This window comes from Ptychodera flava, chromosome 1, assembly GCF_041260155.1.
Source record: "Ptychodera flava strain L36383 chromosome 1, AS_Pfla_20210202, whole genome shotgun sequence".
Taxonomy (NCBI): Eukaryota; Metazoa; Hemichordata; class Enteropneusta; family Ptychoderidae; genus Ptychodera; species Ptychodera flava.
Window position 1 is genome coordinate 2,862,922 of NC_091928.1, and position 18,621 is coordinate 2,881,542.

Here is an 18,621-nt window from a genome sequence, read left to right on the forward strand (position 1 = left end):
TATTTGATAAGCTCCGCGTCGCTGACAGCGGAGCTAAAAATCAGATCTCTAGCTCTATTCGCTTGCCCAGAATTAGATGTGTACATAATTAATGACGTAAAGCATGTGTTGTCATAAGGTCTCCAATCCTACTAAATACAAAGGACATAGCACTTGTGGTTACTTATTTATTGACATAAACATATATTTTAGGTAAAAGGTCATCGAGGTCACATGACATTTGGTCAAAAAAATTTCTCTCCTATAGTTATCCTTATATACCAAAAATCAGACATCCAGCTCTATTGGCTTGCTCAGAATGAGATATGTGCATAATTATTGAGGTACAGTATGTGGTGTCATAAGGTGTCCAATCATACCAAATATGAAGGGTGTAGCACTTGTGGTTACTGAGTTATGGACAAATATGTATATTTGAGGTCAAAGGTCACCGAGGTCAATGTTTTTGGCAGAGTGGATTGTTGACAACATCACCACATCTTTACGATCTTTGTATTTCATGACCATTAGTGGACCCTTCACCATGACAAGCTTCTCACCTTTCTCCTTCAGCTTTGTCTCTTTTATTCTGGCTGGGATCCCTTTCCTGTGTCTGCTAGTACCACAGGCTAATGTATCTTCTTTGTATAGGTCATAAAATAAGATGGGTGATGTATAGTAGTTGTCAACATAGAGAACATGCCCCTTTCTCAGGTAACCATCCATCAAGCCCATTACCAGATCGTAAGTCTTGCCCTTGCCACTGGTCGTCTCGTCACTTCTAACGGTGTACAGTTCAAACTTGCAGCAGTATCCATTCGACGAATCGCATACTTCATAGGCTTTGAAGCCATACTTGTCTTGCTTATCAGGGTTGTGCACCTTGAAGTGGATGTTACCACGGAACGGCACCATTCCCTCGTCGACGCAGATGTTTTTGTTCGGCTGCCAGACATCCCGGAAGTTGCGCACGATGTTCCGGTATACTGCTCCAAGTTTGAATAGTGGATCGTAGCCGTCCCGTCCTCTTGGGATATAATTGTCGTTATTTGCGAGATGGAAAAACAACAAGACGTTGAGAAATCGATCCCGCGACATGATCGATGGAAAAAATGGAGTCGCAAGGACGAGATCGGTTGACCAGTAGTCGCTGATGTCTTCGTGGATTACCAGTCCCATAGCTAGTACCGCACCGACGAAGCGAGAATGTGGCAGTAACTGTGTACCTGACAGATAATCCCTTGCATATTTGTTGGTTTGAAGGGACATCACATCGAATGAGTCGGCCGGAATCATCAGGAAAACAAAATCTAAAAAACTGGGGTCCGCTGAAACGTCAACCTGAAAACCTGGGTTGCCAGTAAAGGGAGGTGGTTGCCGACGTTGATGATCTGCGTTGACTTGTTGCCAACCCTGTGCATTTTCGGCGTCAAAGTCATCGTCTGAGTCATCATTGACATCCGAAAACCCTAAAAATTCTTCTCTACTATCCTCGTCGTTGAAAATTTCGTGTATTTCTGGCGGAAGATTGCGCAATCTGCCGAAGTCAGGACCCGTTGCCGCCATTTTTAAATCCACCGTGACTGCTCGACCTTCAAAATCAAAACATTGCGACATTTCATCCGGGTAACATTCGAATCATGTGATCATATTTTCGCCAGACTGACCTATCACCACCAACTTTACAATACATGACACAACACGCTTAAATTTTATAAAGATGGTTTTTATTTGTCGATGTTGATAACAGTACCATGGCCCCTGCCCTGACCCGGATTATTCCGGGTTCAGTTTAGGAGTGCACCCCCAACGCCCGGAATATTCCGGGTTCAGCAGGAGAAGGGTTAATATCAATTTGTAGTAAAATTTGGTCCAGAAAACAAAGCTGTGGTGAATTTTTTCATTGCGAACCAATTTTTGCAACTTTTGCATGTAAGACACACAAGAACTGATTAGAAATTAGGATCCAGGATAATTCCAGATGTCGTAATCCCCCCACAGTGGAAGGCATTTTACTATCTGTAAATGATTTAAGTGCTGTTTACATTCAAATGATAGCACTCATAGCATTAATTAAAACATCCTCAAGGTTGTAAATACATTTCCTGCCAGCTGATCTTATGTTAGGGGTGGAACATTTGATATTCAGGAGGGGGTAGGGGCTAGAAGATTGATGAGGTAGCATTACTTTTTACCACATCCCTTGAAAATTTTTTCCCACTCTTTATTTTTTCCCCACTTTCCCCACCTTTTCTTATTGTTAAGCTTCTCTTGCTAATTTTTTTTGTAGACATTTGCTTATGTATGTAGGATCTGCTTGTCCCATTGCTATAGAAGTTGATATGCATGTTCCTAAAGATGACCTCCAGTACCTAAGTTGCAGACCTTATTTGCTTTTGTCATTCTTGTTTTTCTGGTTTAAATATTTCTTGAATTTACCAATTCAAACCGAATGTGAGCACACTGTCCTTGACGGTATTTTTTAGCTTTTGTTGACAGTAGTGATTTGTTCATCATGTACAGATTTGATGTAATTGGTAGAAGGATGTCCTGGTAATGGCTGTTGACAAAGGCAAACAACATTGGTCATAACCCTGTGTTTCACTTTTAATTCCTTTGAAGACTGATAACACTGACTTGACTGCCTTGTAAGCCACTAATACAAAGTCTGGGTTTGAAATTCCACTGCAAGGTATGCTTTTGTACATTACGATTCATGGTGTCAAAGGATTTTGAATGGGACACTTGGACATCTTCAGTGTTTCCAAACTGACATGGAATTTCATAAGGGTGACAAAAAGGGTCAACTTTGTTTTCTGTGCTGCATGACTTGCATAGACTGACACCTGGTACACCGTCTTGTATCCTGCATTGCCAAATGGGGAAGATGGAGCTATCGCCAATGCTTCACACGTTGGCTGTGGTAAAACTGGCCTGAAAAGTGCCATACCTCTGAACACTTTATTCTGTGGAGGGAAATATTTCAAAGAAGTCATCTGGTGCCAGGAGCAAAGTGTTAGACATTGGGTTTGCAGTGGATACAGAATGTAGGCACTGATATTGATAATTTCAAATCTGTGAAATGGAATTTTTTTTTTGACATAAAAAATACACCACAGCAGTCATATTTTACTACTGATGACATAAGACTTGTATCAACTGATCAATAAAAAGGTGGACAGCATGCAAATATGTAATATTTCTGACATAAATATGGTAGCATGCTGACTCAAATTGTTATGTTTTTATCTTTGTCTTAGATAAAAAGCAAATTCATATAAAATAAATTAAGTTTGGAAGAACAACTTGGTAGTTTCTACAATTACATTATGAATAGCAATGGTAACAATGATTTTTTATGCGAATAAAATGTATACAGATGAAGAGATTACTGACCGTGATTAATCTGAAGCCTTTTGACATATCTAGTTTCAGCTTCAGATAAAACCCACGTCTTGATTCCAAATCTATGTGGCTTGTTTCTGATGAATACCTTGAATGACAGATTCCCCTTGAATGGTATTATTGCGATACACCGCCATCTTTGATTTTACCCTATGTGTGTATATCATACGTGCGTTGAACTGTGATCTGTGAAGTTTGCAAACATTACGCTTATCTTATGAATGACATTTAGATCGCTTTCGTGTATAACTTGAGTGAGACTTCAAAAAAAGAAACGCTATTATGGAGCATATATTCTAATTGGGTGCATACTGTACTGGCCAACTTCTCTTGTATTCGGTCATTGTCAACTGTTAGTGTCTGTCTGTTTGGAGTCAATGCAGGATGTGGTGGTCTGACATTCCCACGTCTGATTTTACTGACCCCTCAGCCTTTCAAGATAATAATATCGTTGTAAGAGTGGATTTGAGTGACCGTGATTTGCCACAGTTTTCCTTTTCACTGGTAACGGGTAGTATATCACTGTTCAGTAGCCATGTTTCAACTCGTCAATGTTGACTGAAGTCCGATAGCGTAAAGGCGAGTTTCGCCGTATTAACTCAGTGCCATAGCGTTGTACGCTGTACACGCGTACACTGGGCTATACGATCGGCCTTGAACGGTAACAGCGCATACATGGCATCGTGAAATCATGCCGCAAATATAGGCGCACTGTCAGAAATTCACGAAACTTTTCACAAGCGTTGTTCAATAGCAAGTGGTTTGACACAACAAGTATTATTTTTGTTCAAGACCTGTATCAGCGTGTTTCGGGTCACAGTCTAAAAATAGCACACAGCTGAGAGGTGTATAAACCATCATGGCAACGTCCGAATTCAGTTGTCAATTATCATTAGTATTTATTAGCTCCCATAGCCATATGTATATATGGCAATGGAAGCTATTCTTATAGGCTAGGGAAATGTCTGTATGTATGTATGTCTGTATGTCTGTATGTCTGTGTGTCTGTATGTCTGTATGTCTGTATGTCTGTCCGTCAACATCAAAAACTCCAAAACCGCTGCACATTTCATCTTGATATTTGGTGTGTACATGGATGATGGGCTGTAGATGAGATTTTGTTCAAATGAAGTTGTCATTGCCAAAAATATGCAAATTAGTGCCAAAAAAGGCGTTTTTGGTAAAAAATCTTCTTCTTCATAACCGCTGGTCAGACAGCTTTGATATTTGGTATACAGGTCCATAGGGATAACCCAAGTTGGATTTCTTCTCAATTGTGATGAAATATGCAAATCTGTATTTTTAAGGAATTTTTTTTTCATTTTTGGTCAAAAATTTATTTCATCAAAACCGCTTGTCTGACAGCTTTGATATTTGGTATACAGGTCCCTAGGGATAACCCAACTTGGATTTGTTCAAATTGTGATGAAATATGCAAATCTGTATTTTTAAGGAATTTTTTTGTCATTTTTGGTCAAAAATTTATTTCATCAAAACCGCTTGTCTGACAGCTTTGATATTTGGTATACAGGTCCCTAGGGATAACCCAACGTGGATTTGTTCAAATTGTGATGAAATAAGCAAATCTGTATTTTTAAGGAATTTTTTTGTCATTTTTGGTCAAAAATTTATTTCATCAAAACCGCTCGTCTGACAGCTTTGATATTTGGTATACAGGTCCCTAGGGATAGCCCAAGTTGGATTTGTTCAAATTGTGATGAAATAAGCAAATCTGTATATTTAAGGAATTTTTTTGTCATTTTGGTCAAAAATTTATTTCATCAAAACGCTTGTCTGACAGCTTTGATATTTGGTATACAGTCCCTAGGGATAACCCAACTTGGATTTGTTCAAATTGTGATGAAATATGCAAATCTGTATTTTTAAGGAATTTTTTTGTCATTTTTGGTCAAAAATTTATTTCATCAAAACCGCTTGTCTGACAGCTTTGATATTTGGTATACAGGTCCCTACGGATAACCCAACTTGGATTTGTTCAAATTGTGATGAAATATGCAAATCTGTATTTTTAAGGAATTTTTAGCTCCCATAGCCATATGTATATATGGCAATGGAAGCTATTCTTATAGGCTAGGGAAATGTCTGTATGTATGTATGTCTGTATGTCTGTATGTCTGTGTGTCTGTATGTCTGTATGTCTGTATGTCTGTCCGTCAACATCAAAAACTCCAAAACCGCTGTACATTTCATCTTGATATTTGGTGTGTACATGGATGATGGGCTGTAGATGATGAGATGAGATTTTGTTCAAATGAAGTTGTCATTGCCAAAAATATGCAAATTAAGTGAAAAAATATAAAAACAGTCAAAATTGAAAAAACTCAATAACCACTGAGCAGATCACATGAAAAATTAGCATGTAAGTACTTTGGGCTGACATGAAATGATTGTGCAAATCTTGGGTCAGTATCTTGGACTTGCTATTTTTCATGAATTTTTTTGTAATTTTCTCCAAATTTTGGTCAAAAAATCTTCTTCTCTGAAACCACAAGTCCGATTGATTTGAAACTTGGTATGGAAGTGCATAGGAGTGACCTTTCCCAAATTTGGGCAAATCGTGTTGAAATTTGCGTATTTTTAGTTTACACGTCCAAAGACTCCCATGTATAAGGCGGATCTCCATAGACTCCCATGTATAAGGCCACGAAAAATAAAAATTTAGTTTCTCATATTGCAAATAGGATGCAGTGACACAATTTTTAGTCCCCGTGGATGAAGTCCAGTGGGCTTATAGATTGGGTCATGTCCGTCTGTTCGTCCATCCGTGAGTCCATCCTTTCATGCAGATATCTCGGATATTTTGACAAAATGTCACGTGACCTTAGTGACCTTTGACCTGAAATATACATATTTGTCCATTACTCAGTAACCACAAGTGGTACACCCTTCATATATGGTATGATGGGACACCTTATGACGCCACATATTGTACCTCATTAATTATGCACATATCTAATTTTGAGCGAGCCAATAGAGCTAGAGGTCTGATTTTTGGTATATAGGGATAACTTAGCAAAACAATTTTTTTGACAAAATGTCCCGTGACCTCGGTGACCTTTGACCTCAAATATACATATTTGTCCATAACTCAGTAACCACAAGTGCTACACCCTTCATGTATGGTATGATGGGACACCTTATGACGCCACATATTGTACTTCATTTATTATGCGCATATCTAATTTTGAGCGAGCCACTCAGTAACCACAAGTGCTACACCCTTCATGTATGGTATGATGGGACACCTTATGACGCCACATATTGTACTTCATTTATTATGCGCATATCTAATTTTGAGCGAGCCAATAGAGCTAGAGGTCTGATTTTTGGTACATATGGATAACTTAGCAATAAAATTTTTTTGACAAAATGTCAGGTGACCTCGGCAAGAGAACAAGAGATGGTAGTTCTGTCAAGCGGCCAGAAATGATCCACGTGTACAACCAGAATATGGGTGCAGTTGATAAGAGTGACCAGATGGTAGGCTATTCATCTTATTGACGGCAAACCATCAAATGGTGGAAGAAAGTTTTCTTCCATTTTCTGAGTCTGGCCATTCTAAATGCATATATTTTGTATAGAGAATGGTCCAGTCAGAATGGAAGGCGACCAGTCCTACAAAGAATATTTCGCCGAGACGTCGTCAAACAGCTGGTAGCATCTGGTGCCCCTGCAGTAAGCCAAAGAACACCAAGAGGACGTCAGGCTGATTCAACTGAAAATCTTGCTCGTCTTGATGGCTGTCACTTCCTCAAGAAAATCCAGCCACTTGGGGTGAAGCAAAACATCACACGAGAATGTCAAGTGTGTGGCCCAGCTGACCGACGTCATTGCAGAGTACAGGCAGTGACAAAGAAAAGATATGGTATAGAGTCATCTTACCAGTGCAAGCAATGCGTAAAGGCGATGTGCATCACTCCGTGCTTTGAGCTCTACCACACAAAGAAGGACTTTGTCGGTGCCTTTGAGAGACAAGCGTCTGGATGCAGTAATTCTTCAGATGAGGAAAATTAATTTTCTCCATAAGATTCCATAAATGACAAGTAAAAGAACTCTGTTCAACAGACCCTCTTTTCATTTTTGTGTCAGTAACTTTCTGTTCCCTTTTGCTTTTCAAATAGTATAATAAGTAATAGGTTCTGTGAGGTCAGCTTGAGTTCATTTCTTGAAATGACATCGCGCTCACTTTTTTTTTTTGCCTCGTTTTGCTCAGTAAGTGAGGGTCAGCATCAAATTAATTGAAGAGACTCAAAATGGATTGGATGGGTCTGTTAAACAGATTTTTTTTCTTGTCTTATTCTGAAGGGTATTAGTCATCCTAAACTATGAAAGATGCCAAGCACAATATTGTTCTTAGTAGTGTAACTAATTGCATTTGAGTTTTTTAGAATTTTGTACACCCAAAGTTCTGATACAAATAATTACAAGTGAGTTTTTAGAATGGTGTACAACAAAAAATTCTGATACAAATAATTACTCATGCAAGTTTGTAGAATGGTGTTCACCAAAAGTTCTGATACAAATAATTACACATGTAAGTTCTTAGAACGGATTTACCGAAAGTTCTGATACAAATAATTACACATGTAAGTTCTTAGAATGGACTTACCGAAAGTTCTGATACAAAAAATTACACATGTAAAGTTTTAGAATGGTGTTCACCGAAAGTTCTGATACAAATAATTACAAGTGAGTTTTTGGGAATTGTGTGCACCGAAAAGTTCTGATACAAATGACCACGTGTGAGTTTTGTTGAATTTGTGGACCCAGAAAGTTCTCATACAAATAATTGCACGTTAGTTTTTCAAAACTCTTTGTCAGTTGAAAGCTATTGGATCAACTATGAAGGTTTCAAAGTTACATAACATAGTGGCTAAACATTCAATCTGTCCTCCATATGTCAGGAGCCTCTTTATTTACCAATAATTTATTTACAATTCTAAGTCTTTTGGTTCTTTATATTTATTTGCATTGTTTGAATTTTTTACTGAAATAAGACATTCGGCGTCATCAGGAGATATCATTTGTTCATTTCGAAATGTCATGATTGCCATCCAGGTCAGCTGTGCAATCTCTTGTTGCTAAGTAACCAATCCTTGCATTATTCTTGCCAGTAGTCCTTGTATTTGTAGTCATTCCATTTACATCTTTCCAAATTCTTTTTGTGTTTTTTACATTTACATCATTATATAATATATGATCTTCTTGGAGTAGCACAACCTTCAAGGTCATCAATGGATATCAACCATTATTTGCAAAATATCACTGTCATTCAGATCAGCTGTGAAGATAACAATCCTTTTGTTGCTAAGCAACTTGTCCATCCCTTTCTCTTGTCACAACTCTCTTCATTCATTTACCATACATTTACATTTTTAATCATTGTATCATAAGTTTAAATCTCTTCATTGCTTTTGAAATTGAATCTTTTATTTACACAAGCATCAAGGTCATCAAATGATAGTGTGCCAGTGACAGTTTCAGAATGTTGATGAATCAGAGGTGAAGTTTATTGAAATATATTTTTTCATGAAGTGTTTTCAGTCATTTTATTTGCTTCAGAATTGTATTTTGTAAACCTTTTCCATTTTTCTGTGCAATTTGATATCCAATTATGAAGCTTTTTCAATAACCTGTGCAATGACGTGTCAATAACCTGTGCCCTCAACTTTGCAGAAAGTCTCTGAACTTGCAAAATTGGAGATGGTTGCTCATTTGCATACATTTGGATAACAATCATATCTATATTTTGTTTTAGTTAAAATTATTTTATAATTTTTACTATCAGTATATTTTCTCATACTCAATACTGATGTATCAGTCTATCTTGCCAGACTTTGATTTGAGTGTAAATAATTTCCACTGCTGTACAGCTACAAGCTGTGAGAACATTTGTGAGATGTGAAAACCGTTGTATTTATGTCATTCCTGTCAATCAAAAGGGGTTGCTAGGCAATGATTGCATGATTCTGTTATTGAAAAGTCCTACCAGAATACTCTGTTTTGTTAGAAATTGCCGGAATTTTATTTGGCAGCCAATCTTATGGTGAATAGTTATGTAGTTTGACCAGTTGTATATACCGGTATGTATATGGGACCAAGATGTGAACATGTACACATGTTATTTTTGACCAAAACGCCCATTCTTTAGAGTTAACTCATTTTTTATTAGAAAATGCAGAATTTACCCCAGAATGCACATCAAAACATATGTGTTACAGTGAATGTACTTCAAAATTTTAACCCATAGGTTCTAGAATAAGTGAGAGCCCATTGATAATGTGGCTCAAAGTCTTGGAAAATATACATTTTTAGGGACTTTGGGTCAAAATCCTTGAAAATGATGATTAATGTTACAATGTGGCAATAATTTGACATCATATTGAAATTTAAAATTTTCTTAGCTTCAATTTGATGCATAATATGATGACATTATTTGAAAGAAATGATGTACATGAATCTTTTAAATTTGATATTTATATGTAGAACATAAAGGTCAATCCGTAATATTTTTTGACCAAAACTGGCATTTTTAAAAGCTTACTTTTAGAAGGAAAATGCAGAATTTACCCCAAAATTCACATCTAATGTGTTCATGTGATCGGACTTCCAAATTTTAGCATGTGAGTACCCCTGCAAGTGAGTGTCCATTGATTATGTAACTGCCACTTGTAAAATTATATAATTTTTCGGGACTTTGGGTCAAAATCCTTGGAGATTATGACTAATGTTACAATGATGAAATAATTTAGTATCATATTGAAATTGAAAATTTTCTGACCTTCAATTTGATGTATAATACGATGACATAATTTTGAAGAACTGATGTACATGAATCTTTTGAATTTGATATCTATATGTTGAACATAAATGTCATTACGTGATATTTTTGGACCAAAACTGGCATTTTTAAAAGCTTACTTTTAGAGGGAAAAATGCAAAATTCACCCCGAAATTCACATCTAATGTGTTCATGTGATTGGACTTCAAAATTTTAGCATGTGAGTACCCCTGCAAGTGAGTGTCCATTGATTATGTAACTGCCAGTTGTAAAATTATACAATTTTTTTGGACTTTAGGTCAAAATCCCTAAAAATTATGATTAATGTTACAATGATAAAATAATTTGACATTGTATACAAATTAGAAATTTTCTGACCTTCGCTTTGATGTATAATATGATGACATTATTTGAAAGAACTCATGTACATGAATCTTTTAAATTCGATATTTATATGAAGAACATAAAGGTCAATACGTGATATTTTTTGACCAAAACTGGCATTTTAAAAGCTAACTTTTAGAGGGAAAAATGCAGAATTTACCCCGAAATTCACATCTAATGTGTTCATGTTATTTGACTTCCAAATTTTTCCATGTAAGTGCCCTAGTGAGTGAGTGCCCATTGATTATGTAACTGCCAGTTGTAAAATTATACAATTTTTCGGGACTTTGGGTCAAAATCCTTGAAATTTATGATTAATGTTACATTGTTGAAATAAAATGACATCGTAGTGGAATTGAAAATTTTCTGAACCTCAATTTGATGTAGAAAATGATGACATTATTTCAAAGAAATGATGTACATGGATGCCTTCAATTCTGTACTCCTGTACCACATTAAATTTACCAGGCTATTCAGTGTATAACATGTATTCCCATGGGGAAGTTCAGCAGGAGAAGGGCTAAATATGACAAAATTATGTTCACAGCCTTCAAAACTCTCTCACAACATATCTTGGGTTGGTGTAGGTCATTTAAGGTCACAAAAGAAAATTACTTTAAATACAAACATTTGGGGGGTTTCCTAACACTTTGAGCAGAAAATGTATCTAACAACATCCCTCGGGACTTTTGTACCAAATTACAAAGCTATCAGACAAGTAATTTTGAGAACAAGTTTTCTTGACCAAAAATGACAAAATTGTCTTAAAAATACAAATTTGTATATTTCAGGACAATTTCCACATATCTATTGTCATCTCTGGACATCTGTACACCAAATATAAAACCTGTCTGTCCAGGGGCTTTAAAGGCACATGAGCTGCAACTTTTGACATTATTTTCATGATTTTATTTTTGGATTAAAATTAGTTCATAGGAATGTTCTTACTCAGAAACGTTTACTCAAGTATAATTACCCACTGAGTGGGACTAAATGGAGAGGTTTCAAGAAGATAAATAATAAACGGGTGCCGCACCCAAATATGGCCGCCTCCAAACAACTACATGATAAACAGCGTAAATGGTGCATAGACACATTTGAATCTTTACAAATACAACATGGTGCAACCCACAGAAAGGACTGGAAAGAGATTCACTCCACTTTGACAGACAATTCCCTGTTTTTCACATAACATGGCAATATTTTGAAAATGGCGGGAAATATAAAATGAACAAAAATGTGTTAAATTTCTTGCCTATTCTGCTACAAGCAAACGTTGTTTAGGCACGGTTGATGACTATATCATATATCGTTCAATCTGCAGATTGCAATGAATATCTGAGGAAATAAGAGGTTGGACAAATTTCGCAGAGTTGCAGCTTATATAGATATATTCTTTTTAAAGGCCCAGGGCCTTTAAAAAGAATATATTTTTTAAGATTTTTTGACCAAAAATGACAAAAATTGCCCCTGACAGTAATATTTCCAATTTTGTCGTAATTTCAACAATTAGAAGGGTAACACCCTTGCAAACATCCAATCCAAATTTGAGAGCAATTGGGCTAGCGGTTTCGGAGAAGAATAAATTTTACTTAAAAACATAGGGCAAAAGTCCCTGAAGCTACTATAGACATGGATACAAAATTAAGTATTTCCTGACTGTATGAAATTATCTCACTAAGGTCATCCTAGGGACATTTTAACTTTCAAATTAACATTGTAAGTAAGTTCTGTTGAATAAGTTGAGACTGTACTACTCAGAGAAAGCACACTGAAGAGACAAATGTTTGAAACTTAAGAAGTTCAAGGTCATCAAAAGCATTATAAGGAATCATGTTACACTTTCATTGCACTGTTTACACAGATTGCATAATTGCTATAAATAGCACATGAGGAATCTAACAGCCCAGCTTTACCATAAAAATAGCGTCAATGACACTGTAGCTCCCATCCTGGACTATTTAGTGTTTGTTCTCTGGTCAGATATTTGAACATGTATGAAAGGGATAAAGTGCATCAAGTGAAAATACTTAAATGAAATGTACTGGAGACAGTGAAATATGTTTAATGTAATTATTAAGAATATAAAATGGAAAAAATACAGAATTAGATATATCGAATACTGTGATACAACCATTAACTCAACAAGTCATTTACAATGACATAGTCCCCCCCACTTGTAAAAGGAGTATTAGTCTTGATGGGGCAGGAAAATGTGGTCATTAAGAAGTATCACTGCAGTGTATATGTTGAGATCTATGGGCACATAGGTCTATGTCGTTGTTCCCAATTTGAAAACACATGAGGCATGTCTAAGTTATGGTTCTAAATCAGGAAAAAAGATCAGACCTCTAGCAGTATTGGCCAGCCAAGAAATACATATGCGCATTATAAATGAGGTACAAGATGTGACATCTTAAGGTCTAATATCCTATCAAAATTGGAGGGTATAGAACTTGTGGTTACTGAAATATGCATATATATGTATAATCAAGGTCAAAGGTCATCAAGGTCACATGACATTTTGAAAAAAAATTATATTGCTAATTAATCCCTATATGCCAAAAAATCAGATCTCTAGCTCTATTCGCTTGCCCAGAATTAGATGTGTACATAATTAATGAGGTAAAGCGTGTGTTGTCATAAGGTCTCCCATCCTACTAAATACAAAGGACATAGCACTTGTCGTTACTTATTTATTGACATAAACATATATTTTAGGTAAAAGGTCATCGAGGTCACATGACATTTGGTCAAAAAATTTCTCTCCTATAGTTATCCCTATATACCAAAAATCAGACCTCTAGCTCTATTGGCTCGCTCAAAATTAGATATGCACATAATTAATGAGGTACAATATGTGGCGTCATAAGGTGTCCCATCATACCATACATGAAGGCTGTAGCACTTGTGGTTACTGAGTTATGGACAAATATGTATATTTGAGGTCAAAGGTCACCAGGTCACCGAGGTCACGTGACATTTTGTCAAAAAAATTGTTTTGCTCACGAGCGTTGGCCTTGGAAATCTAATAATTGGAGGAAAGGAACGGAAGTTGTTACAAACAATAAAACGCGGTCGAGAATTTTCTAGAACATGGCTCAAACATGGCCGGCAGCTCAGGCATGGCAGACGCGCTGTCGTCAAAACGATGGGATATGCATTCATCGCTCGATCTCTTAAATTTGAAACAGTGCCGGAGTGGGTAAGCAGATGCCCCCAAAAAAGTGTTTTGTTTGCAAAACACAATGTAGTTCCATATTTTCTCCGATAGCAAACTATGCTTTGTCAATTAATGTCTGTTTTGGAATTCGTTGTGACGCCGCTGACGATGCAGGTTTTCTATGTGGCACGTGCCGTAATTGTGTCCGAAATTATGTGCAAAATCCAACGATAAATTACTCGTATAGAGTCAATTTGAAAGGGCAAAAGGGTGGAAATGCAGGTAAAAAACAAATAGGCGGGAAGAGGGTCCGTACACAGCAAAATGTGTGCGAACATAAGACATCAATGTGTATTTTTTGTTTGCCCTGTGAAATAGTAACTAATATACTCTCGCTGTTGAATGTACACGAAGTCAAGGCATTTTGTAGTACTAGTCGCTTATTTTGGTATAACTACTCTGCTATTCCCTGTATTTGGAAGTCACTATTCTTAAAAGATTTTCCCGACCAGGCAAGTGTTTTAATCGATTTACCCTGTAGTGATGAATCAGAGCTTAGCAGTTGGTATGACATGTACAAATTCACACATGTGTATATGAAGAAAACAAATTTTACATATAGGGCACAGGATGAGAAATATAGAAGTGCACTTAGGGAAATTTCGATGTCATGTGACAATTTAAGAACTAAACATCTAGAATTGCAAAGTAAATTTGCATTGACTGTAAAAAGACTAGTTGATATAGAAACTGTCAGTCCATCAAAGTCCTTGTCAAAAGACCAGGAAACCCTATTCCGAAAGTTGTGTAGACATAAAGAGCAAAATTCAACAGATGGATTGATACGTGCTTTGAATGATCATGGGAGACCTAAAGTCTTTATGCCGATTAGAAGGCCAGAAATATGTTCCTCTGAAGCTTCATCGAGAACCCTAAGGGCCCGTTCAAACATTTTGGAAAAGTTTGAAGCACAGCAAATATCAGTTCCGGGTGTAAACACAGACAAACGGAAAAGTGATGAAATTGCACAAAAAGTTAGTTTAGTGAAACGCCGTAAAGATTCATTTAAAGAAGCATTAAATGAAGCTGGAATAAAAGTGTTCCAAAAATTTTCTCGTCAGACAGTACTTGGATTGAAAAGTGTCCTACCCTTAACTATGTGGCGCCTTATAAAACGAGCCTTCAAACTTGAAACTGGGGAAGACGTCTTTGGCTCAGAGAAATTGCTGAGAGAAGAATTAAGTGAAATTCACTTTGAATACGAATGTGGTGAATTTAATGTTATTGACAAAGGTGTTAAACAAAGTGTAAATTTTTTGAGGGTAGTGGATATGGCAACAGTCATAAGGCGTACAGTAGATGAGCTTCGGGAGACTGAAAAACTTGCATATCTGAGTAATATTTCAAAACAGACATTATGGGTTATGCTTTCTGGAGACAAAGGCGGAACATCGACTAAATTAATGCTCCAAATCTTGAACGGCACATCAGGTGTCAAGCATTCAATCAAGTCTGCAAAACTCCTTGGCCTGTTTGAGGGGTCGAAAGACTCGCGAGAATGCATTGAAATGGCTTTTGGACCAGTCATCAAAGATTTCTTGGCAGTCACCAAAAATATCAAGTATCTGAACTAGCAACTTCTGAATGCTGTCCTTTACCCGCTAAAGGTGAGTTATGTTTTCTGATTGGGACGCTGTCTGGTGAATGGATTTCTACTAGACAACTGGGCAGCGTGTCAGGGCTAGAAAAGCTGGTATTTCAGTGTCGTAAGGCTGTATAGGAAGACAGGAGACGACGTGTCTAATTAACTAAGATGCTAGTTTATTGGAATCTAGCACTAAACTGAAGTGATGCAATGCAACACTTTGCAGAGGGAAACACGTGACTCATGAATATTAATTGTGCTCATGAACATGAGGAGACATTTCAATATGTCACATTGATATTCTTAGTATGTACTATCATCAAGAAATTGGTGTGTTGCACCTGATTTTTAATAGAATGCAATGTTCAGGGATCTCATTTATTTATTTTTTATAGAATTCAAGTTCAGACCATTGGTGCCATACAATGAGAAGAACACAACCATTAGTGAAGACTGCCTGATGTGTCAATCTACTGGTAAGTATTTGGTAGTTATGTTTCCCTTTGTAGTAGAGAAATGCCCAGTGAACAGTATACTTGAATCTCAATTGATCCACCATTTAATGCACCTATATTGTCTGAAGTTAATTTAAGCACAATGTTTGCAATTCAAAACAAAAATATGACAAGTAAAGAGTAACGTTTATATTCATTTTATTGCAGTTGCTGAGAAAAACAGACTTGAAAGCAGAAGCCAAGAACCTAACCCTGCGTTTGTCGAAGATGAAAACCGACCTGAAGGAAATAATGCAGCAGGTAATGAATGTGTATATAAACACAGTGCTTGTGTAGATAATATTTTGAATGTCAATGTCACCGCCTTCTCCAGCATTTTCTATGTGTATCAGTAAATACAACTTTGTGCAAACTGGGTTGTATCTTAATGCAGTCTATAATTTGTGCAGAGGACTAGTAATTCAAAATGAATAACACCGAACCGGCGGGGACTGTGTCATTGACTGATGACTTTTCATTTTCATATGTTAATTTTTCTTCGGATAACTGAATTTCTGGTTCAGTGTGACTAGAATGATTGCAGTCTATTTAGAAAATAAGATAATGTTATTTTGTCATTGAATGACAGTTGTCTAATGCATCTGTAATTACACTTCTGTATTTCAAGGCAAAACAATAAAACCAGTCAGTTGCAGGAATCACATAAGATTATCTTTGAATGAGACTAAATAGGAGTGCAAATTATCTAATATATAGTTGACATTTTTGTTTTCTATCACTTTTTTCCTAATAAATACATTTTTTCTTCATTTAGATGAGAACACAACACCCAGTAGAAGAAGTGATGTCCACTCATATGCATGCAAGATCTACACACACTGCAAGCTGACATTTGGTGGTGATTGGGAGTGGTTGGCAAGGCTGCTCGGACTGTCTGGGCCAAACGGGAAATATTTTTGCCCCTGTTGTTTGAGTACTTTGTCTCAGCTGAGCAACGGAATACCGCAGGGTCTCCACATTTTACCTAAATACCAGTCTTATCTTTCCACTAGTCATGTAGCTTCCAGTGAGATTCCTCTACGGTCATTTGAACAGTGTCATAAAGAAGCTGATCTATTTCAAATATCTGGATCAAATTTGAAAGATGCAAGTTTGCATTTTAATTGTATTTCTCCTCCACTTATTGGTAACTATGGTAATATTAATGAAGTTTTGTCAACCATGCCCCTACATGTAAGTTTGGGTCAAGGCCTTCATAATTTCAACATAGTAGAAAAAATAGCTATAGACTTAGACAACCATGTAAAGTCATGTGATGGCATTTACAATGAAAGTGTAAGTTCATACATCAGTGAAAGGAATAGATTAATAGATGTTCAGTGTGAACTAGGTGAAAGAATAAAGAAAGCAAATGATACCATAGAGAGTAAACAAGCAAACATAGACTTGTTTAAACAAGAAAATGAGTTTAGCTTTAGGAAAGTAAATAACAGAGTTGTAGACAATTCTGAACAAGCTAAAGTAAACAGAAAACATGCTTAATTGCTTCAAGCAGATTTGAATATGCTGATACAGCAAAAAGAATCTTTGGAATCTGAGGAGAAAAAAAATTCTAAAGAACTAAGTGAAGTCATAAAACTACTAAATGCTTGTCGAGGTCCATTTCAAGCAGATCTCTGTCATGTGATGGACGAATTGAATTTGAAACGCTGCGTGTATCATAGTGGATCATTTGTAGGCCCTGATATATATAAGCTATGCCAAAAAAAGAACATTGTGAAAATTGCTTCTGTGTTCAAACCAAAGAAAATTAAAACAAAACAAGGGGAACAAGTATTTAGTTGTAATGAAACGAGAGTAAAAATTACAACATTGTTGATGAAATTTGCCCAGTGTTACCAGTTGTACACAGCAAATCGAATTCTTTGTAAACATGAAGTAGAAATTTTGGTAATGAGATTAGTGAGTTTTGGAAACTGGTTACCTGTGAATTTTCCCAATGAAAAACTTAAGCGAAAATTGCACCTGCTGAGTGTTGAGATGCCTAGAAAAGTTCGCGAGCAGTGGACAGTCGGTATGGAAGCTGAACAGGTTTCTGAGAGCATACATCCCTACATTAACAAATTGAATAGGATGTTTGCCACCGTCCAAAATACCTCACAGAAACATAGGCTTGTAGCTCAGACACATAACCAGTTCAGCTGTGTAAAACTTCCAAATTTTCGCTAGGAGGAAACTGTTCAAAAGGAAATGTTACTAAGTTTGTCAACAGGAATGTTGTATATATTGTTTTCAGTTGGGTAAATAACTGATGAACATTTAGGAAGATTTTGATGATGTTACTTCTTTGCTTCATGTTAATTGTTATGAAATAATCATGCTGATGTCATATCTTCATTCATCCGAGTGAATTTAAACTGTATGACTACTTCTATATATAGATTGAATTGAGTCTTTGTCAACTGATTGTCATTATATGACCCTTGTTGAGTTTGGATGCGTCTTTTGACACATTCAATGAGAAATAAAGAAATAATTGTTTTCTGTAACTGCTTTGAAATGTTCTGAATTGGTAAGACAGAAAGAAATATAATATTTTATAGGCTCCATTTTACAAGTGGTATAGCAACAAACTGATGACGTCAAATAGCCGTACTCAAAACACAGATGCCTTGTAATTATGGCACAGTCTATTGTGTATGGTGATTTGACGTCATCAGTTTGTGGCTATACCACTTGCAAAATGATGCCATTTTATATTATATATATATTGTGTGTAAAGTTATTT

General features: G+C 36.4%; 2 protein-coding genes across 2 annotated transcripts; one reads left to right on the forward strand and one right to left on the reverse strand.

Annotated features, from left to right (window-relative positions):
• Positions 1-420: 420 nt before the first annotated feature.
• LOC139149084 (piggyBac transposable element-derived protein 4-like) lies at positions 421-1,545 on the reverse strand. The gene has a single exon (XM_070720670.1). The coding sequence runs from the start codon at positions 1,543-1,545 to the stop codon at positions 421-423; it is 1,125 nt and encodes a 374-aa protein (XP_070576771.1).
• A 12,132-nt stretch (positions 1,546-13,677) lies between these two features.
• Positions 13,678-18,382, forward strand: LOC139149172 (uncharacterized). The gene is made up of 5 exons (XM_070720779.1): positions 13,678-13,775; positions 15,318-15,400; positions 15,774-15,854; positions 16,041-16,133; positions 16,648-18,382. The coding sequence occupies exons 1-5, from the start codon at positions 13,678-13,680 to the stop codon at positions 17,373-17,375; spliced, it is 1,083 nt and encodes a 360-aa protein (XP_070576880.1). The 3' UTR covers positions 17,376-18,382.
• Positions 18,383-18,621: the final 239 nt, after the last annotated feature.